Raw genomic sequence first — 15,132 nt, 5'->3', positions numbered from 1 at the left:
TTTTTATGCTGTAGTTCAATAACTTAGATGATGTACTAGATGGCTTTCTTGCCAAGTTAGCAAACGATACGAAGATTGGTGGAGGGGCAGATTGTGCTGAGGAAACAGGAAGGCTGCAGAAGGATTTAGACAGAATAGAAAAATCGGTAAGAAAGTGGGAAATGAAATACAATGTTGGAAACTCCATGGTCATGCACTTTGGCAGTAGAAATAAATGTGTAGACTATTTTCTAAATAGGGAGAAAATCCAAAAATCTGAGAAGCAAAGAGATTTGGGGGTCCCTGTGCAGAACACCCTAAAGGTTAATTTGCAGGTAGAGTCGGTGATGAGGGAGGCAAATGCAATGTTAGCATTCGTTTCAAGAGGTTTAGAATATAAAAACAGGGATGTGATGCTGAGGCTTTATAAGACACTGGTGAGGCCTCACCTTGAGTATTGTGAACAGGTTTGGGTTCCTTATCTAAGAAAAGTTGTGTAGACATTGGAGAGGGTTCAGAGATTATCCTGGGAATGAAAGGGTTATCATATGAAGAATGTTTAATAGCTCTGGGTCTGTATTCACTGGAATTCAGAAGGATGAGGGGGGATCTCATTGAAACCTTTCAAATGTTGACAGGTCTAGACAGAGGAGATGTGGAAAGGATGTTTCCCATGCTGGGGGAGGGGTGTCTAGGACAAGAGGGCACAGCCTCAAGATAGAGGGATGTCCATTTAAAACAGAGATGTGGAGAAATTTCTTTAGCCAGAGGGTAGTGAACTTGTCGAATTTGTTATCACAGGCAGCTGTGGAGGCCAGGTTGTTGGCTGTATTTAAGGCAGAGATCGATAGGTTCTTGACTGGCCATGGTATCAAAGGTTATGGGGAGAAGGCTGGGAAGTTGGGCTGAGGAGGGTAAGAGAAGAATCAGCAATGACTGAATGGTCGATCAGACTCGATGGGCCAAATGGCCTCATTCTGCCGTAAATGTCTTACAGCCTTATTGTCTTATTTAAGAGCCTCTTAAAAGTTTTTATTGTATCTACCTCCAGCAATACTCTATTCAGTGCATTCGAGGCACCACCACTCTCTGTATAAAATCTTGCCCCACACATCTTTTTTTGAACTCCCCCCCCCCCCCCCCCAGTTTAGATGCATGTTCTCTGGTATTCGACATTTTGACCTGGTGGTGGGGGGAGGGGAGGAAGACACCTGCTGTCAGCTTTATCTATGTCTTTCATTATTTTTTAAACCTGTGAGGTCTCTCCTTCAGCTTCTATCGCTCCAGAAAAAACAAACTTAGTTTGTCCAACCTCTCCTTTTAGTGCCTGCCCTCTAATGCAAGCAGAGTCCTGGTGAACCTTTTCTGCACCATCTGTGCATCCTTCCTACAACAAGGCAACCAGAATTGAATGTAATACTCCAGATGTGGCATGTCCAACCACATCTGGAGGACATGATTTGTGGGATGATGGGATTGTTGCATTAAGTAACATTGACCCATACTCACTGGAGTCTGGTAGAATGCAAGATTCTCTCACTGAGACTTAGAAGATTTGGACAGGGTTTGAGAGGGTAGTTGCCAAGAGGCTGTGTGTCTGAAGCTAGTGAGTCTCATCCACATGGGTTAAAATGAGAAAAAAAAATCATTTAAATTTTTTTTATTTATTAATTGAGATACAGTACGGAATAGGTCCTTCTGTTCCAGCAACCCCTGATTCAACCCTAGCCTAATCAAAGGACAATTTACAATGACCAATTAACCTACCTTTCAATATGTCTTTGGACTGTGGGAGGAAACCAGAGCACCTGGAGGAAACCCAGGTGGTCATAGAGACAACATACAAACTCCTTACAGACAGTGGCGGAATTGAACCCGGATCGCATGTACCATAAAGTGTTGAACTAACATCTACGCTACCATGCCGCCCACAGCTATGCGAAGATTGGACATTTTCTGGAACCTTCCATCCAAGAGTGCCATTTAATGTTGGTTGCCACTGTTGTAGTTGACGTGGACCTTATTGTGGAAGTGCTCTGTTTTGTCTTCATCACAGATTCAGGATAAAAACCAATGGGTGTATTAAACTCTCAAGGAATTGAAAGATAAGAGGATGGGAACATGGAGTTAAGGCCTGATTGACCATTTAGGCTGTTTGTATGCTTCCCATATCTATTCCGTATGTTCATCCAGGAAATGATTACATAGCTTCTTCCTCTGCCATTCCAGCCAGTATACCGTGCCATTTATTAGTCAACGTTAGCATTCATTTTGAGAGGACTAGAATATAAAAGCAAGGTTGTATTGCAGAGGCTTTAGAACCAATAGGCCAGACCCCATTTGGAGTATTGTAAGCAGTTATTGGCCTTTTTCTGAGAAAGGATGTGCTGGCATTGAAGAAGGGAAGGTCACAAGAATTATCCTGGGAATGAAAGGTTTAACATATGAGGAGCATTTAATGGCTGTGGGCCTGTACTCAGATGTTTTCTATAATGATGGAGTCTAGGACCAGAGGGCATCTTCTCAGAATAGAAGGAGATCCCTTTAGAATAGGGAGAAATTTCCTTGGCCAGAGGGTGGTGAATCTATGGAATTCATTGCCACAGATGGCTGTGGAGCCAAAGTCATTGGGTATATTTAAAGCAAATTTGATAGGTTTTTGATTAGTCAGAGCATCAAATGTTACAGGGAGAAGGCAGTCAAATGGGGTTGAGAGGGAAAATAGATCAGCTGTGATGGAATGGCAGAGCAGACTCGATGGGTCTAATTCTTCTGCTACGTCTTATGGTCACATCTCAGTTGAACCGAAGCTCTTTAATCTGGTTTCTTCTTCTGTTTGAAATGTGGAGCTTTGTTCATGCTCTTCTTCCACCCTAAGTCCTTACTGGAGGGCATCTTGGGACATAAGCATTCTAAGTGCCATTAGTCCAGTGCTGGATAAATGGAAAACTATCTCACAAAGGAACAAGCTTAAGGCAGGTTTCAAACTGGGCAGCCACAAGAGTTTTTCTGAGGGACCTGAAGGAATGCCATCATTATGAGAGCCTGACATCTTTGTTTAACAATGTACTGATGTAATATCCTGGGAATGGGAAAGGGTTGAACTGTAAACAAATGTGACGTGTCCAGTGAAGCAGTCCGATAGAGAGTGCTCCAGTTGCTATTAATGGAAGCAACTATTCATCCATATCTGGCACAGTCACTTTAATGTCACACCAGTGGCTAATGTCCCTATAAAGCAGACACTCACCCAGTCTCTGCTACAAAGATTGAACCAGCACTGACCTTCAGAATCTTTCCTTGAACGCTGTTTTCTGGTGTCGTACTGGATGGACCTTGTTTGTAGGTCTGCCCTGTTCTGTCTTGATCACAGTTGGAACTGTAAACACGCGTAATCCCTGTTGTAGCGTGGATGAAATTACTGGAGAGACAGTCGCTGGTAGATAAAAAGCAGCTTCTTTATTCGACACAACAAGGTACAGTGGACATCTTACGGACGGAGATGCTTTCCGCAGAAAGGTCTGCTAGCTAAATGTGGGCTCGATATTTGTATGCTAAACACAAAGGCAATCGCTACTTAAAAAGTTACAGACAATGCATAGACGATGCTTCCTATTGAAGCTACATACAAAATCTCACACCATCCTTTCCTCCCGATGCCAACATGTCTGGGTTGGTATCTACAGCCTTTAGGAATGTAAGTTAAGTCTACGATAAATTTATTTGGCATTTCCCGTGCTAACATAGAAGACAATTAATACAATTAATATTTATGATGTATAGGTGATACTGCCTTCGAAACTACAGCATCAGGTCAAACTATCAGAAGCATCTGGTATTTACACCTTTTAGGAAGCCCATTGTGGTGGACTCAATCCACAGTCCTTTGTCAAACCGTTAAAATAGGAGTCTGGTGGCCAAAGTCATTTAAGTGTTAACAAATCATCTACCCAAAAAGAAATCCACTCTAACAATCACAATGTTTATAATTCTACAGATAACATCTTAAGTGAGATGAGCCAGCCCTCTGTAACACATACAAAATAAGACCATAAGATAGAAGAGCAGAATTAGGCTCCGCCATTGCTCCATGGCTGATCCATTTCCCTCTCAGCCCCAATCTTCCACCTTCTCCCTATTACCCTTCATGCCCTGACTAATCAACTTGTGCCTTAAATACAGACAACAACTTAGCCTCCACAGCCACCTGTGTCAAAGAATTCCACAGATTCACCACTCTGGCTAAAGAAATTCCTCCTCATTTGCATTCTAAATGGAAGTCCCTCTTTTCTGAGGCTGGGTTCTCTGGTCCTAGGCTCCCCAACCAAAAGAAGCATCTTTTTCGCATCCACTCTACCAAGGCTTTTCAACATTCGATAGGTTTGAGTGAGGTGCTGGAGGAACTCAGCAGGTCAGGCAGCATCTATGGAAAGGAATAAACAGTTGACGTTCTGGGCCAAGACCCTTCATCAAGACTAGCCCCCTATGATCTAGCCAACTTATTTATTCTGCATTTTTGAATGTGTGGGTTTCTTCTGGGTGCTCTGGTTTCCTCCAAATTTCCAAAGACGTACCGGTTAATAGGTTAATTGGTCACTGTAATTAGGCTAGGGTTAAATAGGTGATTTGCTGGGCAGTAGGCTCATTGGGTCAGAAGGGATGTTCCACACTGTATCTGTAAATAAAAATAAATAAATACCTCAATGTACCGTTGTAATAAATGGTCTGTATGGTTGGCATAATAAACAAACTTCATCACAGTACATTGGTAAATATGACAGTAATAAAACAGTTTACCAAATTTGCCAGTATAACCCAAGTTGCCATAGAAGAGAAAGGAAGTTGGACAACAGCCAGGGTGTTAGCTTAGCTTCTAAGAGCAATGTAATGAGTTTTGATTTCATTACAGGTAACAAAACAATTTGCATTAATGTATCTACCTGCTTGACACAGGGCAGCAAGGTCGCATAGTGGTTAGCATAATGCTTTCCAGCACCAGCTGTAAAATTAGGGTTCAATTCCCACCCCTGTCTGTAAGGATTTTGTATGCTCTGGGCGCTCTGGTTTTCTCCCACATTTCAACAACTTACGAGTTAGCATTAGTAAATACTGGACACGCTATGTTGATGCCAGAAGTGTGGTGACTCGCCTTTGTTTCTTCTTGAGAGAAAGCTTGTTGCTCCTTCTGAACCAATAACAAGTTTGAATCTTACATCTAAAAGTCAGTGTCTCCAGTACTACTTGAAAGCACCAACCCGGGGAGGGGAATATTATAACCTCCTGTATTTCAACACCTATGGATAGGAAGGTTAAGAAGGTGCATGCTGTGTTGACCTTCATTAGTTGGAGGATTGAGTTCAATAAGCACGTGATAATATTGCAGCTCTATAAAAACATTGGTTAGACCACACTTGGAATATTGCATTCAGTTCTGGTCACCTCATAATAGGAAGGATGTGAAAGCTCTAGAGAGGGTACAGAGGAGATTTACCAGGATGGTGCCTGGATTAAAGGACATGTCTTATGAGGATCTAGGCTTTTCTCTTTGCAGCAAAGGAGGTGAAAGGCAACTTGATAGAGGTGTCAAGATGATAAGAGGCATAGATAGAGTGAATAATCAGAGACTTTTTCCCAGGCTAATGGCTAATATGAAGGGACATAATTTTAAGGTGATTGAATGAAAGTATGGGAGGGGGTGGTGTCAGAGGTAAGTTGTTTTACACCGAAAATGGTAAGTGCATGGGAAACTCTGCCTGAGGGGGTTGATAAAGGCAGATACATTAGGGGCAGTAAAGAAACTCTTAGATACGCACATGGATGAGAGAAAAATGGAGGACTATGTGGGAGGGAATGGTTAGACTGATCTTGGAGTAGGTTAAAAGGTCATCACAAGGGCTTGCACTGGGCTGTAATGTTCTATGGTTTTCTGACTGTCAGTGTTTCCACTGGAACAAGCTAGGATAGGATGGATAATTTATGTTCAGAAGAGGAAAAAGATGTGTAATCAATAGAGATTAGAAAGGCAGGAGAGGGGTCAGCTGATGGCGCAATGACATCGGCGCCGGACCTGGGAGCGGAGGTTCCCGGGTTCGAAACCATGCGGGTCCGCTCCCGAGTACGCTTTCCATCCATGCCGGGTTGAGTGTCGAGATCGCAACTCGCCCTCATAAAATAAAGGGAAAAATGCTGCGAAAATGTCTGTGTGGGGAGTGGCGCGCCACACAGTCTCTCCGTGCCTTGTAGAAGCCATGAAAAAGACATCATCACGGACGCACACACACACACACACACACACACACACACACGCACAGACACACACGCATGCACATGCAGAGACTCGCACGCAAGCAGGCACACGCCAAAAAGAAAAGGCAGGAGAGGAAGAGAGTGGCTATTACAGGAGACACAAGATATGCAGATACAGGCAGTCCCTGGGTTACGAACGAGTTCCGTTCCTGAGTCTGCCTTTAAGTCGGATCTGTACGTAAGTCGGAACAGATACATCCGGTATTACTTAGTGTCAGTTAGTCAAAAGTTTGACTTAGTATGTAATATATATTTTACCTTTCTATGCATATAAAACATGTAAGAAATGTATGTCTTTCAATAATTAAACCACTGCGTTGTTTAGTAATAATTGTAGCTTTCATCAGGGCAGGGCCTTTCACATGCTCCATTATTCTCACTTTATCCTTTATCCTTTATCCTTTAAAATTGTTCCGATCGTTGACCAACTGTAGCCTAAAGCTTCTCCAATGACCGATGGCATTTCACCTCTTTCCGATCGCTTTATTATTTCCACTTTATTTTCAATCATGATCGTTTTCCGTCAACGGAACAGAAACACTGCGGATTCAGCAGCAGCCATGGGCGGCAGGTCCCGAGCTCCGCCGGGTCCTAAAGTCCACCCGCACTGAGACAGGTTAAATGGGACAAGTGGGGACGGTGCTGACTGGAAAAGGGGGGTGGGGGTCAGGGTGAATCTTGCTAAGAAAAATTTAAGTCAAGTACAAAGTTACACACTCAACACAGTGTTAACGCAATGACTTAAAATGGCGGACAGCCTCGTGATCTGACTTAAAATGGCGGACGGCTTTCTCCATCCTCCGTTCATAAGTACAAGTCAGATGTTCGTAACTCAGGGACTGCCTGTACTGTAAATCAGGAGAAGTACACAAAGACACTAGAGATGCTCAAATGCTAACAGTCCTAGATAGAGTGGGTGTGAAGAGGATGTTTCCTTTGGTGGGGGAGACTAAGATCAGAGGGCACAGCCTCAAAATAGAGGGATGCCTATTTAGAACAGAGATGAGGAGGAATTTCGTTAGCCAGATGTGGTAAATCTGTGGAATTCATTGCCACAGACGGCTGTGGAGGCCAAATCATTGGGCGTATTCAGGGCAGAGGTAGGTTCTTGATTAGTCAGGGCTTGAAAGGTTATGGGGAGAAAGCAGGAGAATGAGTTTAAGAGGGAAATGGACCAGCCATGATGAAATGGTAGAGCAGACTCAAGACTCAATGGGCCAAATGGCCTAATTCTTCTCCTATGTCTTATGGTGTTATTGTCTTATACTCAGTGGTTGAGGCAGCATCTGTGGAGGGAAATGTGTAGTCCACCATTCTGGAGCAGGATAAGGTATTCTTCCTGCTAGTTCACTCCCAGAATCATCCTTTCTCTAGTAGCTGTAGGGAGCCAGGAGTCTATCAGAGGCTCCCAATAGCCTACCAGTCCCCTGAAGTTTCTATCTAACTACCTCATCTGCTGCCTAATGAGCCTACTGCAACCGCAGGTGACTCCGATGTCCTGGAGTACCACAGTGCACAGATTTAGGCCATGCCTCTGATGCAGGGAGTCTACTGATCCAGCGTTGTCGAGCCTGGTGCCGATCGCTTATCAGTGTTAAACCAGCCAATGGCTGTACAGAAATCAATAATCTTTTAGCAAAAATAGTCAAAGTTTAAAGTTCAAAGTAAATTTATTATCAAAGTACAATAGATGTACAACCATGAGATTCTTTTCTTGTGGGCATACTCAGTAAATCCAAGAACCATAATAGAATCAATAGAACACCGCTCCTAATAGGAAGGACAATCGACCAGTGTGCAGAAGACAACAACCTGCGCAAATACAAAAGAAAAAAAAGAAATAATAATAATTAATAAACAATAAATATTGAGAACAAGAGATGAAGAGTCCTTGAAAGTGGGAACAGTTCAGTGATGGGACGAGTGAAGTTGAGTGAAGTCATCACCTTTGATTCAAGAGCCTGATGGTTGAGTGGTAATAACTGTTCCTGAACCTGGTGGTGCAGGTCCTGAGGCTCCTGGACCACCTTCCTGATGACAGCAGTGAGAAAAGACCATGGCCTGGGTGGTGGGGGTCCCTGATGATAAATGCTGCATCTAGATGTGCTCAATGCTCTTACAGGTACAACACACATGCACCTTTTTATTCTCCTCCTCATTAAATCTCACATCAATTTTCAATTTTCATATCTAATAGTCTCATGTTTTTCTTTGATAGGTGTTGCTATTAGCACGTATGCCAAATACTGCTACCGGAAGCTACAAAAATCAGCTCTGACTGGAGCAAAGAAGGTAAATGTGTTTCCTTATTCTCCTTCCTGATATGCATTGTACTGTGTTGAAATGCACATGTAGACTTGTTTTGTTGGCTTTTTTGTTGTATCTCTGGGAGGTCAAAGCTGCCAAAGGTTTGAAAAGACCTTCACTATGTGGGAGGCGAAAATGGAGATGGCTTTTGGGACATGTTGGTTAATGTCCAGGAGGTGATCACCTTGATGGCAATTTGAGCAAGGGATTCTGCACTTCAGTCTGAACATAGAACAGTACAGCTCAAGAACTTTCAGGTTTATATAACCTCAACATGATTTCCCGACTTTTATACTCAACATCCTGACAGATGAAAGTATACAATACTCCTTCTTTCCCAACCTACTTACCTGTGTTGACACTTGCAGAGAGCTATAGATTTACACTCTAAGATCCCAATGTCCATCAATATTCCTAAGGGTTTTGCCATTTACTGTATACTTCCCTAATACCTTGTGTCAGAATGAATTCCATTTGCCATTTCTCCGCCCAAATTTCTATCTGCTCTGTATCCTGCTCTGTAACCTTTGACAATCTTCCAAATGTTGTGTTATCTATGAATCAACACATCTACGTTTTCATGCGAGTCACTTATATAAGGTATATCACTAACAACCGAGGTCCCAGCACTGATCACCACTGGTCCCAGACCTCCTGTCAAAATGACGCCCCTCCACTATTGCCCCTGTATTCTACTGCCAAGTCAATTCTGAATCCAGTCTGTGTGGATTTCATGGACTTTAATCTGGGTCAGCCTACCAGCATCCACTAGTTTACCATCATCTGTCATTTTTGCTACCTTCTCGATAAACTCAATCAAATTTTTAAGACACGACCTATCCTGTACAAAACCATGCCCACTATCTCTATTAAGTTCATAGAACATCGAATACTACTGCCCAGTATAGGCCTTTATGGCACACGAGGATGTGCCAACCCTTTAACCTATTCCAAAATTAATCTAAACTTTTCCTGCCACATAGCCGTCTGCTTTTCTTTCATGTGTGTCCCTATCTAAGAGTCCCTTAAATGTCCCTAATGCATCTGCCTCTACTACCACCCCTGACATCCACACTCTGCGTAAAAAACTTACCTTTGACATTGCCCCTATACTTTCCGCCAAACATCTTAATATTATGCCCCCTTGTATTAGCCATTTCAGTTTCCGGTAAAAAGGGCTAGCTGTTCACTCTATGCCTCTTATCCTCTTCTACACCTCTACCAAGTCACTTCTCATCCTCCTTACTCCAAAAAGAAAAGCCCCAGCTCGCTCAACCATAGAACATTTCCAAATGTGAGTCAGTCCTATCCCTATAAACATTAAGGATTAAAGATTATCTTTATTTGACACGTACATCAAAACAAACATGCACTGAAATGCAAACACGAGGAATTCTGCAGATGCTGGAAATTCAAGCAACACACATCAAAGTTGCTGGTGAACGCCACAGGCCAGGCAGCATCTCTAGGAAGAGGTACAGTCGACGTTTCAGGCCAGGATGCTTCGTCAGGACTCAGGCAGCATCTCTAGGAAGAGGTACAGTCGATGTTTCAGGCCGGGACCCTTCGTCCTGACAAAGGGTCCCAGCCTGAAACGTCGACTGTACCTCTTCCTAGAGATGCTGCCTGACCTGCTGCGTTCACCAGCAACTTTGATGTGTGTTGCATGCACTGAAATGTTTTGCTTGGTTCAATGACCTAGTGCTAATATAGCATGCACGCAATTTACTAACCCTAACCTGTACATATATTGACTGGCTGCATCATGGAAAATCCTACTAGAAGTCATGGATATGGCCCAGTCCATCACCGGTAAAACCCTTCCCACCATCGAGCACATCTACATGAAACACTGTTGCAGGAAAGCAACATCCATCATCAGTGACCTCCACCACCCAGGTCATGCTCTCTTTTTGCTGCTGCCAATAGGAAGTAGGTACAGCAGCCCTACAACTCACACGACAAAGTTCAGGAACAGTTACTACCCTCAATCATCAGGCTCTTGAACCAAAGAGGATAACTTCACTCGCCCCATCACTAAACTGTTTCCACTTTCAGTGATCCTTCATTTCATATTCTCAATATGTGTAGCTTATTTATTATTATTATCATTATTTATTTTTGTATTTGCACAGTTTGTCTCTTTAACACTGCTTGAACACCAAGATTGATGGTGCAGTCTTTCATTGATTCTATTATGGTTATTATTCTATGTATATTGAGTATGCCTGCAAAAAATGAACCTCAGGGCTGTATATGGCGACATATACATACTTGGATAATAAATTAATATGCTTTGGGAGTCAGGTTTGCTTTCTGCACAATAGCTTGAGTGAAATTGTGAATTGGCCTGAGTGGTAGTGTGAAAATTTCAGCAAGATAAGGATTAAGGTCATGTCCAGGCAAGGATAGTTTACAGATAGTATGCAGTCAACCCAGACAAGTGAGGCCTCTGAAGAGAGGTCTTTGAAGAGTGTGGGTTCCCTTTGCACAGCAGGGGACTGGCGCCATTTGGCAAGATAAGGATGTAATCGAATGATGCAAGACGTACTCCAACTAGAGGACAATTACTTTACTAATTTCAAAGTAGCATTTTGATTGTAGTTTCTATTGACTTTTGACAGCTGCATTGTGAATAATGGATTGATCTTGCAAATAAGGAATTTGAACATATACAGATTACCAGTTGGTCAACTCTGTATAAAAATAGCATTTCTCTACTCAAAATTTTGAGCAATGCAGTGACAGGAGCCTTGTGCACAGTAGGATTGAGGAATTGGCATGAGTCCTCAGAGTTCAATTAACCGGTGACAACAGTAGCATTGAGGTGTTGATAGATAAAACATAGAATATAGAACAGTACAGGCCCTTCGGCCCACAGTCTTTTGTTGAACTACATGTCCACGCTGGTCATCCACACTGCTAAGGCTAAGATCTGTCGATACAAGTTGCTAGTATTTCAAAACTTCAATGGTCTGTTATATTCCCTCTCCTTGGGTAACTCTTGATCCTGTGCAGTTCCAGGAAGAACAGGCAGTCTAGGAACTCGTCAGAGTGGCCAATCCTCTTATGTAAACTGAGACAGGATGGGACAACAAACAAGCCACATTCCTTCCTCGTCAATTTATAGTCCCCAGTTACCTCTAATCTAGAACTATTCAACCATCCAGACCATGTTCTTTCCACGCTGCTCCATCAGGAAGAAGCTACTGGGGCCTCAGGACCCACACCACAGTTATTACCCCTCAGCCATCAGGCATCCCACAACCTCAGGACTCTTAATCTCATGGTCTTGATATCTATTGCTTATGTAATTATTTATTATTGTTTTTACTGTTTATTTTTTCTCAGCTCAAGTTGGTAAAACCTGAGATACAGGCATAGCCAAGCACACTCATTTGTCAATTACTAGGAACTTTCGGACTATTCTAGTGATGTTTAATATTGTGGCTTCCTGAAGATTTACATAGATATTGCTGTGTAGCCCTAATTGTTTAATGCTATTATGTAGTGACTTTGGGATGACACCAGTTGTAGACATTACGATTGGGACAATGTATAGTTATTATTATTATTATTATTATATCTTTCTTTTAGTATATGCACAGTTTGTTGTCTTTTGCACACTGGTGGTTTGACCATCCTGTTGGGTGTAGCCTTTCACTGATTCTATCGTGTTTCTTGTATTTGCTGTGAATATCCTCAAGAAAATGAATTTCAGGGTTGTAGATGGTAATATTTATGTACTTTGGTAATAGACTTACTTTGAACTTTGAATTTTTAGTTAGAAGAAGCAAATTGTGTTTTTTAGAGATGAGCTTTATTTGTCACACGTACATCAAAACATAACAGTGAAGCGTGTCGTTTTGTATCAAATCAAATCAACAAGGATTGTGCTTAGCAACCCACGCTTCCGCCTCCAACATGGGATGCCCCCAACTCAATAATCCTAACAATACATCTTTGGAAGGTAGGAAGAAAATGGAATGTCATCTGAGGTCAGAGAGGGAATGTACAAACTCCTTGCAGACAGCAGTGGTAATCAAACCCCGACCTTACATCTGACACTGTAAAGTGATGATGCTAACTACTATTCTACCATGTCATCATCATTAATTGAATACCAACATTTTTATTAATTCGTATTCTGCATATTCTGTGGTGTTCTGCAGGAATCCTCTTTGTGATTTTCATAAATGACCTGGATGAAGAAGTGGAGGGATGGGTTAGTAAGTTTGCTGATGACACAAAGGTTGGGGGTGTTGTGGATAGTGTGGAGGGCTGTCAGAGGTTACAGCAGGACATCAATAGGATGCAGAACTGGGCTGAGAAGTGGCAGATGGAGTTCAACCCAGATAAGAGTGAAGTGGTTCATTTTGGTAGGTCCAATTTGAAGACAGAATATAATATAAATAGTAAGACTCTTGGCAGTGTGGGGGATCAGAGGGATCTTGGGGTCTATGTCCATAGGACACTCAAAGCTGCTGCACAGGTTGACAGTGGTGTTAAGAAGGTGTATGGTGTGTTGCCTTCATCAACCGTGGGATTGAGTACAAGAGCCATGTGGTAATGTTACAGCTATATAAGAACTTGGTTAGACCCCACTTGGAGTAATGTGTTCAGTTCTAGTCGCCTCACTACAGGAAGGATGTGGGTAATATAGAGAGATTGCAGAGGAGATTTACAAGGATGTTTCCTGGATTGGGGAGCATGCCTTATGAGAATAGGTTGGGTGTACTTGGCCTTTTCTCCTTGGAGCGTCAGAGGATGAGAAATGACCTGATAGAGGTGTATCAGATGATGAGGGGCATTGACCGCGTGGACAGACAGAGGCTTTTTCCCAGGGCTGAAATGGCTAACATGAGGGGGCATGGTTTTAAGGTGTTTGGAAATAGGTACCGAGGGGATGTCAGAGGTAAGTTTTTCACACAGAGAGTGGTGGGTGCGTGGAATGCACTGTCTGTGGCGGTGGAGGTGGGTACAATAGAGTCTTTTAAGAGCATCTTAGGTAGGTACATGGAGCTTAGAAAAATAGAAGGCTATGCACTAGGGATATTCTAGGCAGTTTCCAGAGTAGGTTACGTGGTCGGCACAAAATCGTGGGCCAAAGGGCCTGTAATGTGCTGTAGATTTCTATGTTCTATTATAACAGTGAACTAGGCAGTCAACTAGGCTTATATGAGGTGATTTAATTAAAGAATTTTAGACAAATAAACAACTTAATGGTGTCAAGAAAAGCTCTTTCCTGGGTGAGTGTGTTCCGACCATAACATGAAGTTAAAACCAGGCTGTTGAAGGGTGACGTCACAATCATTTCTTCACACAAGGGTAGTAAGTGAAGTGTGAGATCAGTTGAAAATGTCACAATTGAGAAGGTTGGACTTCTTTTGACTAAAGCTATTCAGAATTAGATATTTGACATTCATTTAGTCACCACAACTCCTAATGTAATTGTGGTGTAACACACACAAAATGCTGGAGGAACTCAGCAGGTCAGGCAGCATCTGTGGAAAGAGTCAACATTTCAGGCCGAGATCCTTCTTCAGGATCTTTGGATTTCCAGCATCTGCAGAATCTTTTCTGTTTATGATATGCTCATGTAATTGTGGGTAGCAGGGGGGAGATATGTCTCAACCGAAGGAGGTGTAAGGCACTCCTACCCTCCACTAGCCTGCAGATCACCCTTGGGTAAGGTGTAGCATCTGCCTAGTCCTCCAGTCAGGGTCACATGAAGCAATGGGAGTAGGTGGTGGATAGTTGTATGAGCAGCTGGTGCACATCACAAGTCCTGGTTATGTGACACACACAAAATGCTGGTAGAACACAGCAGGCCAGGCAGCACCTATAGGAAGAGGTACAGTTGGCATTTCGGGCTGAGACCCTTCATCAGGACTAACTGAAAGAAGAAATAGTAAGAGATTTGAAAGAGGGAGGGGGAGGGGGAGATCCAAAATGATAGGAGAAGACAGGAGGGGGAGGGATGGAGCCAAGAGCTAGAAAGTAGATTGGCTAAAGCGAAACAAAGCTGGAGACACCGGAGAACGAAAGGGGGAGGGGAGCACTAGAGGAAGATGGAAAGCAGGTAAGGAGTGATTGTGAGAGGGAAAGAGAGAGAGAAAAAGGGGGAGGGTGGAAATAATAAATGAATAGATAAATAAAATAGGGAATGGGGTAAGAAGGGGAGGAGGGGCATTAGCTGAAGTTAGAGAAGTCAATGTTCATGCCATCAGGTTGGAGGCTACCCAGACGGAATATAAGGTGTTTTTCCTCCAACCTGAGTGTGGTTTCATCTTTGCAGTAGAGGAGGTCATGGATTGACATATCAGAATAGGAATGGGACGTGGAATTAAAATGTGTGGCCACTGGTAGATCCTGCTTTCTCTGGCGGACAGAGCGTAGGTGTTCAGCGAAACGGTCTCCCAGTCTGGGTGGGGTCTCACCAATATACAGAAGGCCGCACCAGGAGCACTGGACACAGTATATCACACCAGCCGACTCACAGGTGACGTGTCACCTCACTTGGAAGGACTGTCTGGGGCC

General features: G+C 43.0%; 1 protein-coding gene across 1 annotated transcript in view; it reads left to right on the top strand.

The window, feature by feature from the left end:
* The window catches only part of arhgap39 (Rho GTPase activating protein 39), a 682,545-nt gene that overhangs the window by 567,027 nt on the left and 100,386 nt on the right, over positions 1–15,132 (top strand). Inside the window, 1 exon segment of the mRNA XM_072252088.1 lies at positions 8,504–8,577. Within this exon segment, the coding sequence (XP_072108189.1) occupies positions 8,504–8,577 (74 nt within the window).

The sequence above is a fragment of the Mobula birostris genome, chromosome 3, assembly GCF_030028105.1.
Source record: "Mobula birostris isolate sMobBir1 chromosome 3, sMobBir1.hap1, whole genome shotgun sequence".
NCBI lineage: Eukaryota > Metazoa > Chordata > Chondrichthyes > Myliobatiformes > Myliobatidae > Mobula > Mobula birostris.
This window is presented reverse-complemented; position numbering and strand designations above follow the sequence as displayed.